Source organism: Phyllostomus discolor, chromosome 6 (genome assembly GCF_004126475.2).
Source record: "Phyllostomus discolor isolate MPI-MPIP mPhyDis1 chromosome 6, mPhyDis1.pri.v3, whole genome shotgun sequence".
Taxonomy (NCBI): domain Eukaryota; kingdom Metazoa; phylum Chordata; class Mammalia; order Chiroptera; family Phyllostomidae; genus Phyllostomus; species Phyllostomus discolor.
The window spans coordinates 3465597-3486202 of record NC_040908.2 but is presented as its reverse complement, the minus strand read 5'-3'; the positions used below and the strand labels follow the sequence as shown (position 1 = coordinate 3486202).

The following is a 20606-nucleotide window of genomic DNA, read 5'->3' as shown; positions in this document are numbered from 1 at the left end:
ACAGGGGGTGGGGTTTTTGGGTACCTGTGTGTTATAACACAAAATCTGCACGATGCCTCTGATTCTGCGCAAAATGACTCGCTGACCACAGAATAGAGACCCCTAGCAGCCCTAATGCTGCCTGCTTCCCCCACCTGGGAAGTTGAGGACAAAACTAAACTATGGGCAGACCAGCTGCCAGCACGCTGAAGGAAGCTGTTGCTAGGAATGTTTCTTAGGGAGTCCCCACTCAAAAGCTTAAGATTTATTAGAGCCACTACCCCCCCATACCCTGCACAGGAGTGTAAAGAAGCAAGGAGTTCTAGTTGGAAATAATCATCTCAATACATGGAAACGAATACAAAACATGCCCCCCAAGATGTATAAATCCAAAAGCCTAGGCAAAAAAACCAGTTACCTGAGACAAATTTAACCTCAATGGATAATAGTTGATTTCTATATACCTACAAATCACCCCTTGCACCCTTTTAATTTAGACCAATTTTTAGAATTTTAATAGATACCTAGTTATTAATTGGCACCTGAAAGTTTGTGCCTGTATAGCTTCACTGGCTATCTGATTAATGACCCTCTGGGTCAAAATAACCTTTGTTGAATACGGTTGATCTGTGGGACCTCCTGTACTTTTCGGTTATTTCTTTGTTTAACATGATTGATCTGTAAGACCTTCTGTGTTTTTAGGAATTATTTCTGTGGTCACCGTTTCTGTTTTAATAATCCCACTACACACTGAATGTTGTGTAACCTCCCTTATAAAAATAAAGATTACCCTGGCTGGCGTAGCTCAGTGGATTGAGCTCGGGCTGCGAACCAAAGTGTCACAGGTTCAATTCCCAGTCAGGGTACATGCCTGGGTTGCAGGTCATAACCCCCAGCAACCGCACATTGATGTTTCTCTCTCTCCCCCTCCCTTCCCTCTCTAAAAAATAAATACATAAATCTTAAAAATAAATAAATAAATAAATAAAGATTGATTTTTCTTGGGGAGTCAGTCGGGCCCAAACGGCCCGGCTGTCCTCCGGCGCCCCACCGGGTGTCTGGCTCCAGTCTCTTCGCCTGAGCCGTGCACCCTCCAGGGACCCCGAGACCCCGCTGAGGCTGGACCCTGGCAGTGCCCCACTTGCTCCACCACACAGTCATATTCTTGAGGGCAGGAGTGTGTCTCATCTATGTTTTTACACTTTTCGGTGAGGTGTCGCTTACTATCACAGACACAAATGATCAAGCATGTGTGAGTAATCACCCACCAGACAAATACAAAGCTAACAGAACAGATGCCTGAGAGGTGAGATTGCCTACTGACCAACTCATTTACTCAAAATGACTTGACTGATTTGAGTACAAATGGCTCCTGTCCTGTAGGAGATTGCAATTTAAAATCAGGTTCCAGCCCTCGCTGGTGTGGCTCAGTGGATTGAACACCAGACTTCGAAGCAAAGGGTCACCAGTTCGATTCCCAGTTAGGGCACATGCCTGGGTTGTGGGCCAGGTCCCCAGTAGGGGACGCACAAGAGGCAACCACATTAATGTTTCTTTCCCTCTCTCTTTCACTCCTTTCCCTTCTAAAATTCAATTCAATCAATAAAATCAGTTTCTGCCCTGGCTGGTGTGGCTCAGTGGATTGGGTGCTGGCCTGCAAACCAAAGGGTCGTGGGTTCAATTCCCAGTCAGATCACATGCCTGGATTGCAGGTCAATTGGGGGCATGTGAGAGGCAACTAGTCGGTGTTTCTCTCCCTCTCTTTCTCCATCTCTTCACCTCTCTGAAATAAATAAAACCTTTAAAAAAATAAAATCAGGTTCCTGAATGGGAGGTCTCCGTCTCTGGGACTGAGATTTCTGAGCACTAAAACCGGAGCGGTCTCCCAGGGGCGGCCCGCTCTGATGCTGCAGGGTCTCACCTTCCTCCCACGACAGCCAGGCAGCAAACACGGCGGTCAGTCTCGCCTGCGGCTCCTCTGCTCCCACACCCACACTCCCAGGACTCTGGGACGCCTGACCTTCTTCCCACGTGACCTGTGAGTGGGCCCCCGGGTCTGAGCGCCTGACCGCCCAATCACATGCTCCCACACGCTTCATTTCACTCCAGACAAAGTGGCGGGGGAAGAGCGTGCCCCCAGGACCTTGTACCCTGCTGGGGGGCTCCCACAGAAAATGCCCCCTCGTTAACGACCTCAGATGAGGGCGGTATCCTTACTCCGGCTGCACGGCTGAGAAACGGAGCCCAGCCCAGTGAGGCGGCATCACTGAGTTCCCGGCCTCAGGACAAGGATTTCTGAGTGGCCACGCTGCCCCCCCGGGGGCTCCCTGCAAGGGCTTCGCGTGGATTCCTTCCCTGACTCCTCACAGCGAACCCCACCCCCGGACCGGGAACACTTTCAGTTCCCTTCACTCGGCACGGAGGCACAGGGGGTGGGGCGGGCAAGCATCGTGCACTTCCCACGGCCGAGGGGCCCGGGAGCTGGTACCGGTCAGTCCGTCTCACAAAGCTCACACGATGCTGTAGGTAAATCAACCTGTCTCCCAATCACACGCTTAGTCTAAGGCACAGGCAGCAAACACAAGGCCTGTGGGCCGAATCAACCCTGTTCTATCCGGCCGGCACCTTGTTTCTACCCGGCGGCAGTGCCCAGCTCCCTGCCCCTGGTTAGGGAGCAGTGACATGTACACAGTCCTCAAAGTGCATGCGGCCCCTCGCAGGCAACCGCAAGGCTGATGTGGCCCCCGGTGAAAATGGGTTTGACACCCCCAGAATGGAATGTGATTTTCTTTGACCCTCCCCTGACGCCCTGAGTCAGGGGTGATCGGCGGTGTGCTGGGACACCGCAGCCTTCCCGCCGGCTCCCTGGGGAAGAGGGCGCTGACTCGGGGTGTCTGCCAGTTTCCGTGGTGCTCACGTCCCCGCCGTGGTCGGTGTCAAGCTACCGACGGTGACATCGACACACACGGAGCTGGGAAGGGAGGGCCAGCAGCCCCCCACCGCCCCGTCACAAGCCACGCGCGGTTCCCGTCCCGCAGATGCCAGTCACGCGAATGGCCTCACAGATAACGGTGCAGCCGCCAGAAAATTAGCAGTGAAGCAATGACAAACCAGGAGTTTTGAGTGTTTCTTGCCTTTCTTTTTAATAAAATATCTTCAACCGTGAGTGGAAAAAGCAAGCTGTAGAATAATTCCTACAACGTGCTCTTATTTTTTGTATAAAAGTGAAGACTCCCCACCCCGTATATGAACGAATATGTGACAGTCGATCCAAAAACCCAGCCTGGCCGCCCCGGGAGCTGGTGCTGCATCAGCGCCCGCCCCCCCCCAACCCGGCCACGCAGGTGAGGGACGTTTTCGGCCATTATCCCTTCCAGTAGGTTCTCCACCTCCCGCTCTTTCTCTTCCACTGCGGGCACCGCTGTGACGCGCCGTGGGTGTCCTTACCCTTCGTGTTGTCCCAGTGGTCCTTAAACTCTCCTCGTCTTTTAAATTCTTTTTTTTTTTTTTGCTGTTCTGGTTGGGAGTTTCCTGCCACCTTGTCTTCCAAATCTCGGACTCGATGCTCTGCTTCATCGGACCCGCTGTCCACCCCTTCTTCCGTACTCACCCCAGGACTCGTGTTCCTCACTTCTCACCGGTGCCTTTTTACTGCTTCCAGGTCCTGCTCCCTGCTTGCCACCTCCGCGCTGGGGCCCGCACTGATTCTGGCCACTCTCCCCCTCGGCTCCCTAGCGCCCCTCCCCCCGCCCTGTGAGTCCGCCCCGCAGGGCGTCCGTCCGCCCGCACCGGTGACTGCGGCTGCAGCCAGCAGGGCTTTTGGGCATGAGAAGGACGGGATCCGATGTATAGTTTTTCAAGATCCCTCTGACTTCCGTTTCTATGTCTACTTTTTAAAGTAATTTAAAGTATTTCAATTCGAGTTGACCTTCAGCATTAGATTCAGGTGCACAGCACAGTGGTTAGATGTTTTAAACTTACCAAGTGACCCCCCCCCCGGCAAGTCTAGCATGGGGCAACTCTAAAAAGGGTGTTAATCCCACTCACAGGGCCCCACCTTTTATTCCTTTTTCATTTACCTCGTCGGGGAGACACTGATTGGTAAAGTGACACGGTTCCGCAGTGCGACCCACGACGCACCGTCTCTGTGTGGTGTCGTCTGCTCCCCAGGCCACCCAGCGAGCTGACACCTGAAATGGGGCTGGAGACGCGAGCCGAGGGCACAGGACCGGGACCCGCGGTTTCCGACGGGCGCGCTGCGGCGGCTCGCCTGCGCGCTGCGGGACCTTCACGACACGCCCCACCTGCCGATCAGTTCGGGGGCACTGACCTCCTTTCAAGGCTGTTTTTTTTTCTTTCTTGTTTTCTTTCTCTTTCCCCCCTTTTTCCCTTTTCTCAGGTGTGTCTCTCTGACGAACAGACTCTTACACTCCAAAGTTCTGGAAAGGTCCGTTTCTTTTGGCTCCTACTGGAAGCCACGTTGCCCGTTCTCATTCGACAATCGAAGGGGCCAGGCCAGCGGTGCCCTGACCGCACCGTCAGGTGGTGCGTGTTTTAAAACTACGTGGGGACCCCTGGTGCCGTGGCATACCGGCGGGAGATCGCCCGCTTAGACAGAGGAGGAGGGCGGGGTGGGGCTCGGGTCCAGAGGGCGGGCATGAGGCCGGGAGGCAGGGGAGATGGAGACCAGGGCCCAGCCCAGACCCCGCAGAGGGCGGAGAGTGAGGGGACGGGACGGGAAAACAGAAGACCCGGCAGGAGGGAATGTGGACCCTCCACGGAGGGGGCAGGACAGAGTGGACAGGGGACCCTAGGAGGGACAGGCCAGGGGGACAGGAGACCCTAGGAAGGACAGGGCATGGGGGACAGGGCATCGTGGAAAGGGGTAGGGAAGGGGGGATAGGGTGCCCTCCATGAAGGGGACTGGTTTCCCTGCCTCCTGTCCCTCCTCCCCTTTTGCTCCAGCCCTGCCCCCTGGATAGAGAGCCCCCCCTTCCTGACCTGCCCCCTCCATGGAGGGCTCCCTGTTCCCTCAGTCCTGTTCCCCTCCCTGCACTGCCCCCTCTATGGAGGATCCCCTGTCCTCCCTCTGCCATGGAGGGTCCCCTGTCCCCTCTATCCTGACCTTGTCCTGGAGGGTCCTGTCCCCTCTGTCCTGCCCCCCCATGGAGAGTCCCCTGTCCCCCTGCCCTGGCCCCTCCATAGGGGGTCCTGTGCCCTCTCTACCTTCTCCATGGTGGGTCTTCTGTGTCCCTTCCCTGTTCCCTCACTCGCAGGTCTCTTGGGGGCCTGTGCTGTGGTCTCCGGTCCTCCCATCTCCTGTCCCTGGGCCATGCCCACCGTCTGGACCTGGAGCTCACGCCCCAGCTTCCTCCTCCATCTCCCCTGGACCTGTGCTCTCCAGACTCGTCTCAAATACCGTTTCAAGTCAGATCACAGACTGACCTTCAGAGAACATAAATCAGGCCACACCGTCCTCGCGTCCACACGCCTTCTCAGCCATGACGGCGTGTCCAACCCACCCGAGGCCCCTTTCCTGCTGCCCACCCTGCCCTACTCCCCTGCCAGCCCAGTGTCCCCGCCCCACCCCACCTGGGGGGCACCTGCCGTTGCTTTTGGGGCGGCTTCCTCGGTTCTCCACGGGCCAGCTCCGTCTCAGCAGCCGTCTGAGTTTGCATACGACAAGGTCTTGGGGAGCCCCTCCCTGAGCCTGCTGGGGGTCCCTGCAGAGGTCCCAGCCCGCACTGTTTGGTGTCGGGGGGGCAACAGGTCACACTGGTGAGACGGGTCAGAGAGGTGTCCTGGCAACCGTCCTGGGTCAGCTGGGGAACCAAGGTTACTGGCTGAGGCTGGAGGAAGGGGCTCCGGGAGGAAGGGGCTCCGGGATGAAGGGGCCACGGGCCAAGGTTTTTGGGGGCCCCTGGGAGCTGGGAGTGGCTTGGCAGGGACACGGAAGGGGACTGCCCCATAAAAAGCGGATCCTGCCAGCACCCCCACGAGCAGGGGACGGGGCCTCCCGGGGAGCCTCCAGGGTGGAGCGCAGCCCGACGCCCCTGCCCAGTGTTCCGGCCCGCAGCGCCTGCCAGCCCCTCCCTGGACTGGGTGCTCCGTCCGAGGCCCTTCGCTGGGGCTGAGGAAAAAAGCCGGTGTCAGTCCCCGTGGCTGCCGGGTCACACTGCTTCAGTCCGCTTCCTTCCCGGCTCCCAGCAGCTCCCCAGATACGGGGCGGTTCCTGTCTACCTGTCTGTCTGCCCGCCCCTTGTGGCACCTGAAGGGGGCGCTGTGTGGCCCCACCCCTGAGACCAGGCTCAGCAAGGGCCGCAGGGGAGCGGGCAGCGCCCACGGGTCTGGTCCCATAAAGTGTCATTTTTGCGATAAAACTGATTCATGAACATGATCCTCAACCCCCTTTAGGGCATCCCAAGTAAACTCACAAATGAAGTCTTCTACTTTTTCGTCAAACCAGCGTCTCAGTTTTTGATTCAGAGATGTGGCCGCCGCCCCGTGTGCTGTCCCGGGGCGGGGGAAGCGGGTCCTGGCTGCAGGCAGGCTCACCCCGGGATGTGCCTCCCGTCCCCGGCCCCACACGCCAGCCCCGTGGCCTCTGGTGGCCAGCGGACCTGGCTGCTGCCCCCAGTGGGGCTGGGGACTCCCATCCCGGGGCTGTGACGGCCCCGGTGATCCTAGCTCCTCAAGTTTGAGCTTTCACTCCTCACTTGGGGACCAGGAACTGTGGCCGCTGGTGGTGGGGGAAGCTCAGGGGCTGTGTGGCTGCCGGCGGGAAGGGGGGCAGACGGTATGGGGAGGGGGTCCTCCCATATCTCCCCACTAGCCGGCCTGCTGCCCAGCCACCCCATCGACAGCAGCTCCCCTCTGGGTCCGTGGGAGATTCCTGCAGACATTTTCAGGGACACAGTGAGGTCAGGACACTCTGTGACCCTGGCCCCAGGGGTTGCCGAGGTGGCACCTGAGTCCTACCCCTGCTAGCCTGCAGCTGTGGTCCTGGTGGTGAGGGCTGAGCAGGGGGTCTGGGGGTCTCCGAGGGGGCCGCGCTGCGGACACTGGAGCTGCACTGAGTGCAAGGTCTTTGGGTCTCTGGGCACGAAGGGTGGCTCTATGAGGTGCCCATGAGCCCTCACCCTGGGGTGGCCTGGGAGCTGCCCTGCCAGCCCCTGGCGTGCCCCGGGGCTGTGCAGGCTCAGCTCCAGGGCTTGAGAGGTAGGGCTGCTAGACACAGCCAATCAGACATAAAACATTGCCTGAGACACGTGACTATGGAAAGATTACTTGCTGTTATCTGAGATTCCATTTTTATAGGAGCCCTATTGGTAAGGCCTCCAGGTCCAGGGTACCAGGAACCCAACCTCAGACTCTGGAGCCTGGGTGGCTCATGAAAAGTGAGGTACTCCTGCAGGCCTCGGCCTCCCCATCTGTCAGGTGGGACGAGCCAGACAGCTACTGTGTAATTCAGGCCCAAGCAGCTCAGAAACCAGCTCAGGGAGGTCCCAGGGAGCCAGACAAGCCCGGGAGGGCCCTTCCAGCCATGGCCACTAGGGGGCAGCAGCACCCAGCGCTAGAGGCTCCTCTGCAGGTTGGTGGGGGGCCCTGACCAAGGTGTCAGGTCACTCAGTCACTCTGCAAACGCTGACAGAGCCCATTGGGACAAGAGGGCTGTGGGAACAGGAATTTGGCCTGAGGCAGGGAAACCCAGGGCCTGCCACACCAGGGTGCCCTGGGCTTTGAGGAAGGGTCTCCAGGCAGCCTTGTTCCCACGCCAGGCTGCTCCCCTTGAAACCCTTTCTGAGCCACCACAGGGGACGACCACCCCAGCTCAGCCCTGGCCTCCTGCCTCAGGCCCAGTGAACAGCGGGCAGGTCTCTGCAGCCTGTCTTCTTGCTGCCCCCTGCTGTCAGGAGTGGGTAATGCCAACACCAGTCACCTGCCCAGGTGCCCTCAGGGCCCTGCAGCCAGGATCCAGGTCTTTGTCCCTACCCACCAGCCCCAGAAGCTGGGGAAGAAAGAGTTCACAGCGACAAGGAGCAGAGCGCCACTCTCTGCCCCGCTCCCCGCCCAGGCCCCCACGCTCACATCCTGGCTCCTGCCGCCCCTGGCAGTGCCCTGTGTGGCCACGCTCCAGGCCCACCGTCCAGAATGCTCGCTCCATCAACAGCCCTCCGTCCGTCCAGGCCTGGGCTCACAGCTCCGCTTCACTGCGGGGTCTCCAGCACCCCACACCACAGACAGGCACCCCTGGTTGCTTCCCTGGAGGACTCCGCCGGGCAACATCCCCCATGGTGGCACCACCCACCCTGGCCAGCACTGCCTGGTCAACCGAGGCCAGTTCCGTTCCAGGAAACTCAAGCCCTTCCGTGGTGGTGCGGGGGGGATACCCGCCTCCAGGCAGGGCTGTCCAAGGTGCCCTCTCGCCTCCTGGAAGCAAACTGGGCCCAGGCCCAGGCCGCCTGGCCTCCCCGCCCACCCCGCGCTGGTGCTGCTCGTCAGCCATCAGAGCCGCACCCCCGCCAGCTCCCGGTGGTGCCACAGCTCGGGAGGCACTTGCAGGCGGGCTTGTCGCTTCTATTCAGAGGCATGACGTCTTAGAAGGAGTAAGAAAACCAAAGTCAGCCAGACAGCAGCCATGTCTGACAGCCTGCCGCTGGTCCGGCTCTGAGCTCCAGTTCCCGCCCCCTTACCTTGCTCCCCTGCCTCCTGGTCGCGCCTCTTCTGCAGGTGAGGCTCAGGGGGCACGAGGGCAGGTGGGACAGATGCTGTCGGCACCCATCCGGGAAACAGAACCCCATCCTGTTCACCTCCCCAGGGCCACACCCTCCGTGGGGGGTGGCGGGCGGTCCTCAGCCAAGGGTGCATCGTGACTGGCCAGTCACGGTCACCTCCTGCTCCTGGCCAAGGCCTAGTCCGGGCCAATGAGAAGTGAGACTGCTAGGGAGGGGAAGTTCTAGAAAGTTCTCCTGAAGGAAAAACAGAAGACAGGGCTGCTCCTCTTCCTGCCTGGGGAAGGCTCCCAGGTCAGCTGTACCACCCAGAACAGGGACAGTCCTGGGGGGACGCCGAGAAGAAGACAGCTGTGGGGACAAAAGCTGACTGGGAGGCTGCAGGGCAAGGTGGTGGGCTGGACAGAACCCGGAGGTCCCCAAGCTGCAGGATCAGCCACGCCAACAACGGGCTGCTTTTTGCACAAACGTCCCTACGGTCGGAGCAACTTCCGCTGGGCTTTCTGGGACCGGAAGCACCTGGATGTTTGCCCCCAGGGTCGGAGCTGACGCCCCTGGTGCCCCGTCCTGACGGGCACTGCACACTGCCCTGCCGCCCTGCTGATCACACCACAGGGTGGGGGGAAGCGGGAGGGAGGCAGGAGCGGTGCAGTCCCACCTGCCAAGAACACTCGTCTTCTATTGCCACCAACAACCAGTCCTTGGCGTCAGCCAGATATGGAGGAACAGGCTGCACCAGGTTTGCAGACACAGCGATGACTCCAGGGAGACAGGAGGGGCTGTGATCGCAAACGGCAGCTGTGCCCGTCGGACCCCCCCACACCAGGAGCGGCGGGGGCCACGGGCAGCAGAACGGGGGGCTCGCACGGGCCGACACACCACTCGGAGAATTCTGTTTATTGGATCGTTTTCATACAGGAAATGCCGGACTGATCAACAGGACAGACCTCACACAGACGCCGCATTCACCACGTGGACCGGAGCGTCTCCACGGCAACGGGCACGCATGCACTTCCTTGTGGGAGGGGCAGACTGAGGGCATAAATACCACAAGAGAACCGGGCTCGGAGGGGTCACAGGCCACGAGGGAACCACGCTTCAGAGGCGGTCGAGGCATTAAATACGGGACCTACACGTGACACGCCACATCACCATTACGCATAACTTATGTGTTCAAAGGAGGGAGACCACAGTATACAGACGTGCGGTGGCTTTGGTCGGAGGACACGGACGAGCTGGGTGGTGCCATGCACGGGGTCGGGGAGGGCCTGCCGTCTCCTCTCCCTCTGCTCCCGTCCTCACCTTACCCACGACGGAGGAGGCACCAGCAGTCACAAAATACATCAGTGGGCCTTGGTGCCATCCTGGCCTTGGTGCCACCAGTGTCCTCGGGGCCTCCTCGGGGCCCCCTGCAGGCGAGGCGGTGCCCTGCAGGCGCGGACATGGAGCCCTGTGGGTACACGCCCCTGGGAGTCACCCTGGTCACCCTGGACAGGACGGGGCTGGGGGCTGGCTGGGAGGCCGGGCGGTGGAGGGAGGCGCAGCCGCTGGGCCGGGCAGGTGCCGCGCGGGTCACCCGGCCGGCCCCGGGGGAGCAGGAATGGTTGAGGAGGCATCCACTTTTGCAAGCAAAGCTTCAACGGCGGGACAAGCCTGTGTTTCTCTGTCGCCGTCCAGACGTCGGGACCCTCAGAACTGACTCGCGCTGCTGGGGTCGCACTGCAGCAGCCGGACGATGGAGGGGTCGCTCTTGGCACCTTTGATGAACTCCTCCAGGGAGAGTTTGCCTGCGGGGGGAGTTCGGGACGCGGGCGTGAGCCGGCGCTCACGGCGCTGCACCTTCCGGAGCCCGGGGCAGCGCCCACGTCTGTGGGGGCCGCCTGCTCCGGTCCTGCTCTGGCGCCTTCTCCACACGGGACATGGGACGCTCTCCCACGCCACTTGCTCCGTGGGCTTTTCTGGAAAGACCCTTTTTGCTCTCACGGCTCACCACAGAGCATCAGGCCACTTAGGGACACGGCCCGTATGAGAGCATGCGGGGGCAGGAGGGCAACTTACACCCTTCCAGAAACCACCGCGCTTCACCCAAGGAAGAGGCGACTCGCCCAGAAAGACCGTGGCCTCGGCGGCTAACCCGCAAAACCAGTCCAGGGTGGAGGGAGCCCGAGGTGGCCCAGGGTCCCGGGTGACTGCCCGCTGTCGCGGCCCGCACCCAATGGTGGCAGCACGGGCCCACTGGGAGAGTCACCCTCCGCTTCTGCACCATCTGCCCCCACCCCCCGGGCGGGGGGACTGGAGAGACTGCCCCACGGGCCCTGCCGCTTGTAGGGCCAGGAGACAGGAAAGCGGATTTTAAAGCCGAGTTGCTACAGAAACTCCAGCTCCAGAGGGAGCCGTGCTGGAACGCACGCGTGCCCCCACCCCCAGCGGCCCCCGTCCTGTGGCTTGCGCCCCAAGGAGCCGCCTGCTCCTGGTGCTGAGGCTCTGCAGCTGTGGGGGGAGGAGGGACATGCACTAGGGGCACCAGGTGCTCGGGGCCAGTGCCCAGCACTGGGCGGAGGAGTGGCCAGCTCCGAGGGCGGCTGGGAGGGTTCCCGGGGAGGAAGTGTTGGCGGGTCCGGCCCGGGCCCCGGCTGGAGGAGGAGCTCAGTCAGTGGCCAGAAGCCAGGGGCGGGCAGCAGGGGACAGACACAGCCAGTCCGCAGGGACCTCCCGATGTGCAGCAGAGAGGGGTGCCCCCCACCCGTGGGCCCCCAGCAGGGGACAGGGTGGGGGGCGGGCAGCAGGGGACAGACACAGCCAGTCCGCAGGGACCTCCCGATGTGCAGCAGAGAGGGGTGCCCCCCACCCGTGGGCCCCCAGCAGGGGACAGGGTGGGGGACTTAATGACAATGCCCCGGCTAAGGAGTGGAGTGGGAGGGGAGGGGACAGCCACCCTCCTCAGGGAAGTTCTGGGACCCTTGGCTGATGTGGAAGGCTCTCGGCCTTCGTTTCTCCCCTTCAGCTGGTGGAACTTGTAGCTGCCTCTCCCCAAACCCTCAGGCTGCGGCGCTCCTGAAGGCACCGCCCCTCCTCTAGGGCCCGGGGGCCACGCCCCCGGGGCTGCTGGGGTCCCCTGTGGCTCAGGGGAGCAGCCCCACGCAGGAGGACACAGCCAGGACGCGGCCCCAGGCCCCTCCCTCGGCACAGCGGAGGGGTGGACGGTGGCGTGGGAGGCCACGGCCCCAATGCATCTGAGCCCCCTGCAGCGCCGCTCGGACCCCGGGGACCCAGGGTCCTACCGTCATTGTTGGTGTCCATCTGCCGGAAGATCTTGTCTGTCCGCTTCTCCGGGGTGGACTCATCCTCGGGCATCTTCATCACGGAGGACACCATTTTGTAAATAGCCTGCAAAGGGACGTGGGGAAGTGCGTGCTCAGAAGTTCCGGAACGTTCCTGGGTATATGGGGCAGGTGTTCACGGGCCCTCAGGGCCCTTCCCCAGAGAGAAGAATGTCCCCTTCCGCTCCTAACACCTGGGGCAAACGCTGCAGATCTGTCTGGGTGTCGGGCAAAGGAAGCTGGACACCTTTACGGGAAGTTCAAGGGCAGGTAAAACGAGTCCCCTGCAGCAGTCAGGAGATGGGGGCTGCCTGAGGGCAGGCGTGGGGGGTGGGATGGTGCGGGGAAAGCGCTTGAGGGAGCCTTCGGGGCAGGAGGGGACTAGAAGCACTGGGTGACTCTCCGAGGGCAAGGGCGGTGAGCTCGCAGGCCTGCATCTGGACAACCTGTCGCTGCTCACTGGGCTGTGAGCGGGTCACTGCAAGGTCGGGAGACCCCAAGGATAAGAAAGACTCAGGCCCCGAAGCCCCCGGGGAGAACCCCGGGCAGGGTGAGCGCTAGGGTGGCACAGGGCCCCTCAGAGGGAAGTCCAGCTGCCTCCCTAAGGGCACTGCCACCCCCCACCCCCACGCAGTGCAGTGTGCGTGTGTGCGTGTGTGTGTGTGTGTGTGTGGGAGAGTGTAAAAGCCAGGAGGAGGGCGGGGCCGCTGTGGGGCCCTGTGGGGGTCTGGGAGTTCTCGCATCTTCAAAGCAGGGCATTACAAAACAAACCCGCACCAAGCAGAATGACCCTGAGGGAGGCTTCTAGAATCTACTGTCCTTTCCCCTCCCCGCTGTCTTCCAGGAGCCTCAGGGTCAGGCAGTGTGGACTGCAGGGCCGTCTGCACAGGGCCACCCCTTTCTGGGCCAGCACACCCTGCTGGGGCTGGGCCGCTCCTGCCCCAGGGCAGAGCAGAGCCAGGGCCCTCTGGGGTCTCTCGTGGGCTCCGAGGTGCGTGGAATAGAGAAAGGTGTGGCAGCTGGGCCTCCCAGCCAGCAGGTGAGGAGCCACCCCCAGGTGCCAGGGGAAGATTCTCAGGGTTTGGGCACTCAGTTTGGGGTGCAGCAGCCAGACCCCCTTTGCATGGGGGTGGCCGCCCCTCACTGTCCCGAACAGTCCTACCAGGCTCTCTAAGGCTCAGCCAGGGCTGTGGGCAGAGCCAGGGCCGGGCAGGCCATTTGCAGAAGGGTACAGCTGGCACGTGGTCTCGGGGAAGTGACTCCCAGGAAGGGGAATTCCGACCTCCACCAACTCGGCAGCCACTGGCAGTGGCACCGGCCACGCAGCTCCCCTAACCAGCATGCTTCAGTCTCACCGTGGGAAAGCCACCCTGGGAACTGGGCTGGTCGCTCCTCGGGCCACTTGCTGCTGGCCTAGGAGCTCACATCTTGGTGGCTTTGTCAACCCTAGGGGCTGACATCTTTGCTCAGGCTCAGCCCTGAGGCCCCTTACAGGCAGAGAATGCCCGGGCTACAGGATGGGGCGGGGGGGGGGGGGGGGGGGGGGGGGGGGGGGGGCGGGGCGCAGAGCGGACACCAGGGGGCAGAGCTCTGTGGTTCTCCGCCGGCTGTCCCACACCGAGGCCACAGAACACCCCGTTTCCTTCTAGAACACAGCTCACCCGCCAGAGCCGTGGACAGGCGTGAAGGCAGGGGGAGAGGTCTCTCGTGTCTGCGTTTCCTGTATTTCCCACTGCATGTCCCACTGCACGTGCCTGGGGACCGGGGCAAGCTGTCTGCCGCTCTCTCAGACCTGGGGCCTCACGAGGGCCCGGGCAGGGGCCCCTGCGAGAGCCCAGGGTCCCCGCTGTTACTGGAGCTCTCAGCTCTGCTCATTCTTAGGACACCGCCCCTCGGAGCCTCAGAGTTTGTGAAATGCAGACAGCGACCCCCCCACTGCGGGGTTGTGAAGACCAAAGCTGATAGACAGATCCACAGATCGTGTTTAAGTCAGGCCCGAGGCTTAGTGAGGGACTCTTGTCCTCACTGCGGGCACGGTGAGCGGCTCCCTTTCAGAAGGGGCGGGGCAAGGGTGGGGGAGGGGCGGGCAGGAACCTGGCCAAGCCCCGCCCCCTCGCCTCGCCCCGCCCCCGCCCCGCCCGCAGCCCTACCTGCACGATCTCCAGCATCTCGCCGCGGCTGATGTAGCCGTTGCCGTCCAGGTCGTACATGCTGAAGGCCCACTTGAGCTTCTGCTCCAGGCGGCCCCGCGAGGTGACGCTCAGCGCGATGATGAACTCCCGGAAGTCGATGGTGCCGTCGCCGTTGGTGTCGAAGGTGCGGAAGACGTGCTCCGCGAACTTGGAGGCGTCGCCGTAGGGGAAGAAGTTGGCGTAGATCTTCTTGAACTCGTCCACGGTCAGGTGGCCGGTGGGGCAGTCCTTGAGGAAGCCCTTGTACCACTCCTGCAGCTCGTGGTCCGTGAACTCCGTGTTCTCCCGCAGGTCCTGCAGCACCTCGGGCCGCAGCTTGCTGTTCTGCTTGCCCATGGCGCGCGCGACACCTGCGGGACAGGACACTGCTGGGGGCGCTGGGGCGGGGCCTGGCTCCCCGCCGAGACTGCCACTGAGCAGGCGGAGGGAGGTCCCCAGCATGCATGCCCTGCGCCCAGGGCTGGAGTGCCCCCCAAAGGGCCACACCCATCCCTGAGCATGGCCATCTCAGCCCCTCCAGGACCCCGCGGGAAAGGGGTCTTCATCCACCAGCACGGTGCCCTTCCCTTCCTCGGCACACGGCCGAATAGCACCGCCCAGAGCCCCTTGCAGCCTGGTGGGCATGGCTGTGTGCTGGCAGGTGGGATGTGGGTGGAGCGAATGATCCCACCACTTCCCGGCTGGGTGCTCCCCCGCTCTCCTGCCTGCACGCTGGACACAGAGTGCCCAGGGGAGGACTGGGGGCCCCAGAGAGCACAGACCCATCGTCTTTCTCAACCGGCTTCCTCCTCTGACCACGCTGCCTTCTCAGTCCTCCGAAGGGTGGTGGGTGACAATCAGCACCGTTCCAGGTGCACAGGAGGGACTCGTACAGCAGCCACCTGCTCTCCCCTGGACCCCCAGCCGAGACAGGGTGTGGCGGCAAAGCGATGACACGGAGCCCCCCCAAGCCCGCAGATGACTGGAGGGAGCGGAGCTCACCTCGTCCCACATCCCATGACCCTGGAGCCCGGTCCGGAAATGCACCTGGACCCCGTGGAGCAGGGGGATCCCAGGCTGCTTGTGCCAGCAGCGAAGTGGTCCCTCAACACGACAGTCGGGCGACTACGCCCCCTATCGCCAAGGCGGGAGCCGGTGGTTGGACCCCGAGCAGGGGAACAGGAGGCCCGGGGAGGTGGGGTGAAGAACCAACACAGCAGTTAAGGGCTCGCCTGCAAGAGCCCCCGGCCCGCTCCCCTGACCTCGCCAGCACGGGGCCGCCAGCCTCAACCCACAAAACTGGGGGATCCTTCTCTGGAGAAACCGAACCACCCCTGTGCTCCCCAACAAGACCTAACTACACTGCATGTGGGGTCCCCCACAAAAAGCTGGCCCCCCTATCAGCTGCTGCTATTTTTGTTGTAAAAAAAATGATAGGTACAGTCACAGAGAACGAACAGAATCCAATGTTGACCATCTTTGAAAATCTTGAAAGAACTCTGAGCAAATATTTAATAAAAACAAAGGTTTAACGTGAACACATCCACGGCCATCCTGGCTATTTCGGGGAGATGGCGCACGGGGCACGGCCCTGCCTCAGAGCCCGGAGCAGCCCGAGCGCCCGGGCGGGTCACCCACACGGGTCCGTCTCCGCAGCAGACACGCCAATGGCAGCAACACGAACTGCAGGCACCACTCACCAGGCGCTAGTGCCGTGCCGTGCCTGGGTGGCCGTGTGACACGGGGACACTGAGGCCCAGGGTGTCGAGGAACTTGCCCAGGGCCCCACAGCTCAGGGAGCTGGGATGTGGACACTGGTCCACCTTGGGCCTGACCACAGGGCTCTAGCACCGACCCTGGCCCCTGGGGGGCGGGGGGGACAGCGCAGGCCAGCAGCATGTCCGGCCGTCACAGAGAAAGGCTGGGAGAGACCGAGTGAGGGATCCAGGAAACAAGAGAGATGGATTTTATTTGGGAGAAAAACCGTCCAGAAGTGATGGTGGAAGAGATGTTTTCTGGCCATCGTCTGGAACTCGGACTCAGTACAATCCTGGCTGACGGGACACCACGCTTTTGGGAAGGAAGGTACAGGGCTTGCTGACCTTCTAGCCTCCCACGTGGACACCCCACAGCTCTGACCTGGGCCCCCCTTTTACCCCTAGCCCCCCTGGTACCTTGACCACGCCCAGGTAGCCGTATGAACCGGCTGTGGAGCACAACCGTTTTCCAGGCCGGGACACTCATTCTACCACAGGAAGTTCACGACAACCACAAAGAGTCAAAGCCGACCTGGAGCACCAGGGGGCGCTCCAGAGCCGGGGGCAAAGGCAGGCAGAGCTCCCCAAGGGCACGGGCTGAATTCACATGGAGGCGTTGCCACGGAGGTCACTGCACAGCAGCGTGCGTGTGCCCAACACTGCCGGCCCGCACACTTGAAGATGGCCACTTGGACGTCACGTATGTTCCTCCACAATTACAAAGGAAGGACCCGGATTCCTGGTGGCGGGGGGTGGGGGCCGGGGTCTCCCTGCAGGACTACCGCCCTCCTCAGGCCCCGTCCCGGTCTGACAGTCCAGCTCCCTGGGTCTGGAGACCCCAGGCGAAGACCCCTGTGCCCCCATTTGAGGTGGGGGAGCCTCTCATCATGGGGGCAGCCCAACCAAGCCAAAGGCAGCGGCGGAGTCCGGGAGGGTGGCACAGCCTTCCCAGGAAGCATCTGGAAGCACACCGCCTGCAAATCCATGGGCCTCATCACCCCCCCCCCACTGTGTCCCGTGTCACTTTTGTGTGGCAACGCTTGTGCACGCGTGTCCACCTGCCGGCGCTCTGCTCCCCGAGGGCCCGAGCCCAGGAGCGCCGGCCGTCTCCTCCCCAGCGTGTCCTCGGGGCCCCGTGCCGGCTGGTTCCTGCCCACAGCCTCCGCGTGCCTGAGGGTGCAGGCCCGGCTCTCATGCACGGTCCTGGGCTGCTGAGGGACGGGGGCGGAAAGGGACAGGAGGTGGGTGGGGGGTGCCCCAAGGAGGGGTCGTCCATTCCCATGAGGGCCGAGGCCGTTTGCCGAGGAAGCCGGCAAGAGGGATCAGAACTGAGTGACCGGGACTCACAAAGGCCCCTGGAGGTCTGACCCCCGCCGGCCACCTCCAGGGAGCCCTGGCCGAGTCCAGGCCCCCAGGGGAGATGGTGGTCGTGCTTGGGCGGGGGCGGGGAGGAGGCCGGGTCGCCTCCGACTCAGAGGCAGAACCGAGGCCTCCTGGGGCCTTTCAGGGCCAGGTCTCCAGGCAGCGTGGAGGCCACCACGGGGTCCCGGCAGCGCTCACCGCAGCTCCCTCGGCGTTAAACTTGTTGGCCAGGACAGTTCACAAGCTGCCTCCCCCCGGGACTTCCACGGAGCATGAATGGAGCCCATGAATGCCCCACACGCAGCCCAGTCACGCGCCAGCCCGGCCTGCGAGGGCTTGCGAGGCCTCGGCTGAACCAGCTAATGGGGGAGCCCCCCACCGGAGGCTCTCGGCCCGGAGTAAGCAACCTCTCGGGACCAGGACAGTTGGACGGTGGGATGCTGCATGCTGCATGTGCGCGACCCCTCTGTTGTTAATCAAGCCAGTGAGCTCTCTCCGTTGACGACTGGCTGGCTACGGAGACAGCTGATAAAAAGCGAGCTTTTCTGCAGGACAAAGCCACCGCGCAGGTTTCCAAGAGAAGTGTCCCCACAGCAAGTTCTCCTCCAGGGCAGGGCCCTGTCCTGGGAGAGGCAGGTAAGCAGGCGAGAGGCAGGCAGCCTGCAGTCTCAGCTTCTAGCACAGCTGCTCCCGGGAGGGGCGGGTCCCATCCTGGGCGGGTCCCATCCTGGGCCGTGCAGGGGCGGGGCCCTGAGGAAGCGGGCTTCCCAGAACCGGAACTGGAGACCCCGCCTCCCTGGCCCCACCCCTGCCACACCCTGTCCACCTGACAGCTGCCTCAGTTTCTCCATCTATAAGCTCGATTTGTCCCACACAGTAACGACCTGAATTCATACACATGCCCTAAGAGTAAAATACACACTGGATTTTGATGGCTTTTTTGGGGGGAAAAAATAATCTGAAATTTCTTATGAATAATTTTTCTATCCTGATTATATGTGAAATGAAAAATGATACCATTTGAGATACAGCGGGGTTCAATTAATCATTTGGTAACATTCATCTCATCAGTTTCTTTTTACTTTCTTTTTTAAGACTTTACTTATTTATTTTTAGAGAGGGAAGGGAAGGGGAGAGGGGAGGGGGAGAAACATCAATGTGCGGTTGCTGGGGGCCGTGGCCTGCAACCCAAGCATGTGCCCTGGCTGGGAATCGAACCTGCGACGCCTAGGTCGGAGCCTGTGCTCAATCCACTGAGCTACGCCAGCCAGGGCTCTTTTTACTTTTTCAAATGTGGCTATCAGAAGAGTTAAAATCACACACGTGTGTGGCGCTGCATTTCCAGGGGCTGCTCAGGCCGGGGTGATGCCTGGGACACTGCAGACCTGTGGCCCCAACAAGGGACTCTTCCAGCTCATTAGCACCCCATTTGCAGGCCCAGCGCCCCCTGTCTCCCAGCTGGGGGAGGGCACCTGTGCCTGCCTCCCTGCTCGGCCCCTGCAGCGAAAGATAACGGCGTTCGCCTCTCACGGTTACGTGTGAGTCCACAGGTTTCTACTTCAGCGGCTCCAAGAGCTTCGCCAGAGGCCAGCTGCTATGGGGACCGGGGTGTGACCCTGGCTAGGACGGGGACGTCCTCCCCTTGGGAGGAGGGTATGGAGGCAGGGCCCCGAGTGGGGCCTGGGGAAGGAAGAAGCTAGAAGGCCACGGAGCTGACAGGCACCGACGGGCGTGCCGGGCCGAGCCCCACCGGCTGACCCGGGGCCCGTTTCCGGAGCGCTTCCTGACACCCTGTTTCGTCACCCCTTTCAGCAGCTGGATGGGCCCCGGGCCAGCGGCCTGCGGTTGAGAAATCCAACGGAAAACCCTGCTGACTTCTGGGCTCACCCCAGCCACTGCAAGTCCCCGCGGCTCCCCGAGCGTAACAAAATAAACCAGAGGGCGGGAGGCGGGGAGGGGGGATGCAGGCAGAGCAGGCCCAGAACCGCACCCCCCATCCTGAGCCACCCTATGCCCCCTTCCGCAACCCTGAGGCCAAAGCGCCCTCCCTGAGGCTCCGGGAAACGAAGAGGTGGGGGAAAGGAAAGGAAATTCCCTCAGAGAGAGTTCTTTCCCTGCAGAAGCGGCTGGGAAGAGGACCTGGGGGTCCCTACCCCCACACACCTGTGCCCCGGAAAACACGGGTCCGTCCGTGCGGCTCCCCTGCCCCCAGTCGCCTAGCAAACTCCTCCTCATCCAGCAAAGCCCAACCCAAAGGTGCCCTCCCCGGGGGTGCGTGTCCCGGGCCCCCGCCTCTGCTCCTCACTCTCTCTGCATTCCAGCAGCATCGCTGTGGCCCGTTTCTGCCAGGACCTCCGCTCTCGTCACGCCCCTCACCCGTGTCTCCCCTCGGGTTAGTCTGAGCTCCTGGGGGGGGAGAACCCCGCACCCCCGCCCGTCCGGGAACCTGCCAAGCCCGTTCCAGCCCCTGTGGCTTGGCCTGCACTTGGCACTCGGTGGCTGTGTTTGTGGGCCGCCTGTCTCTGTGCGCACTGTGTCCCCAAAGTGCCCGAAGCACGGGCTGGCACGGCCCGTGCTCAGCAAAGGCACGGGAAACAACGGCCGTGTGTCCCCAGGGCAGGGCGCAGAGCCAGCAGGACAGACGGGAGTGAGCACTGGCTTCCCCTAGACCCGTCTCGCTGTGACATTCCAGGCCGCCCCGGGACCAGGGACACGGGAAGGGACACCAGGGTTAGGGTGGCAAAGGACATTCAGTGACTGAGACTTGGTGTTCTGGAAAACTCCATTTCCCAGCTCGGGAACACCCAGGCGGAGCAGAGGGCCTGGGACTCGTCGGCCTGGGGGGTGTGGTGTGTCCTCCCTTCCCGTGAACACACCCGTGGCCCCAGGGTCCCAGCCTGGGTGGAGGGGGGGCTTCCTGCCCTTGAACCTCTCACTCCCTGGAGCGGGGAGGCACCATCCCAGGCCAGATGCCGCTGAGTGTCCCGGGGAGGAGCTTCCCCGTGGGACAGGCGTAAACAGGCCTCTGGGGAAAGGATGGGGAAGGGAGGAGGAAGCGCCTGAGAGGAGGGTCCCCTTCCTGAAGGAATCTGCCGGCACAACAGGAAAAGGGCTCTAGACAGGACGGGAAGCGAGACCCTGGGGCTTGTAAAGCCGGAGTGGCTCCGTAGGTGGGGTCCCTGTTTCTGCAGAGGGACCCGGGTGCCAGGCGCGCAGGGAGGGCGGGAGCCCAGGGGGGTCCTGGCCACAGCGCCTGCACCCCCCCCGCCTGTCCGCGCCTTTGTG

The 20606-nt window shown here is 62.2% G+C and overlaps 1 protein-coding gene across 2 annotated transcripts in view; it reads right to left on the bottom strand.

Moving 5' to 3' along the window:
• Positions 1–9596: 9596 nt before the first annotated feature.
• HPCAL1 (hippocalcin like 1) overlaps positions 9597–20606 on the bottom strand; it is a 75877-nt gene continuing 64867 nt past the window's right edge. For both annotated transcript variants that reach the window (XM_028517177.2, XM_036027652.1), the window contains 3 exons: positions 14182–14573; positions 11993–12098; positions 9597–10498 (listed from right to left, as the gene is read on the bottom strand). In XM_028517177.2, the coding sequence (XP_028372978.1) occupies positions 10401–10498; positions 11993–12098; positions 14182–14559 (582 nt within the window). In that variant the 5' untranslated portion in view covers positions 14560–14573 and the 3' untranslated portion in view covers positions 9597–10400. The remainder of the gene's footprint in view (positions 10499–11992; positions 12099–14181; positions 14574–20606) is intronic.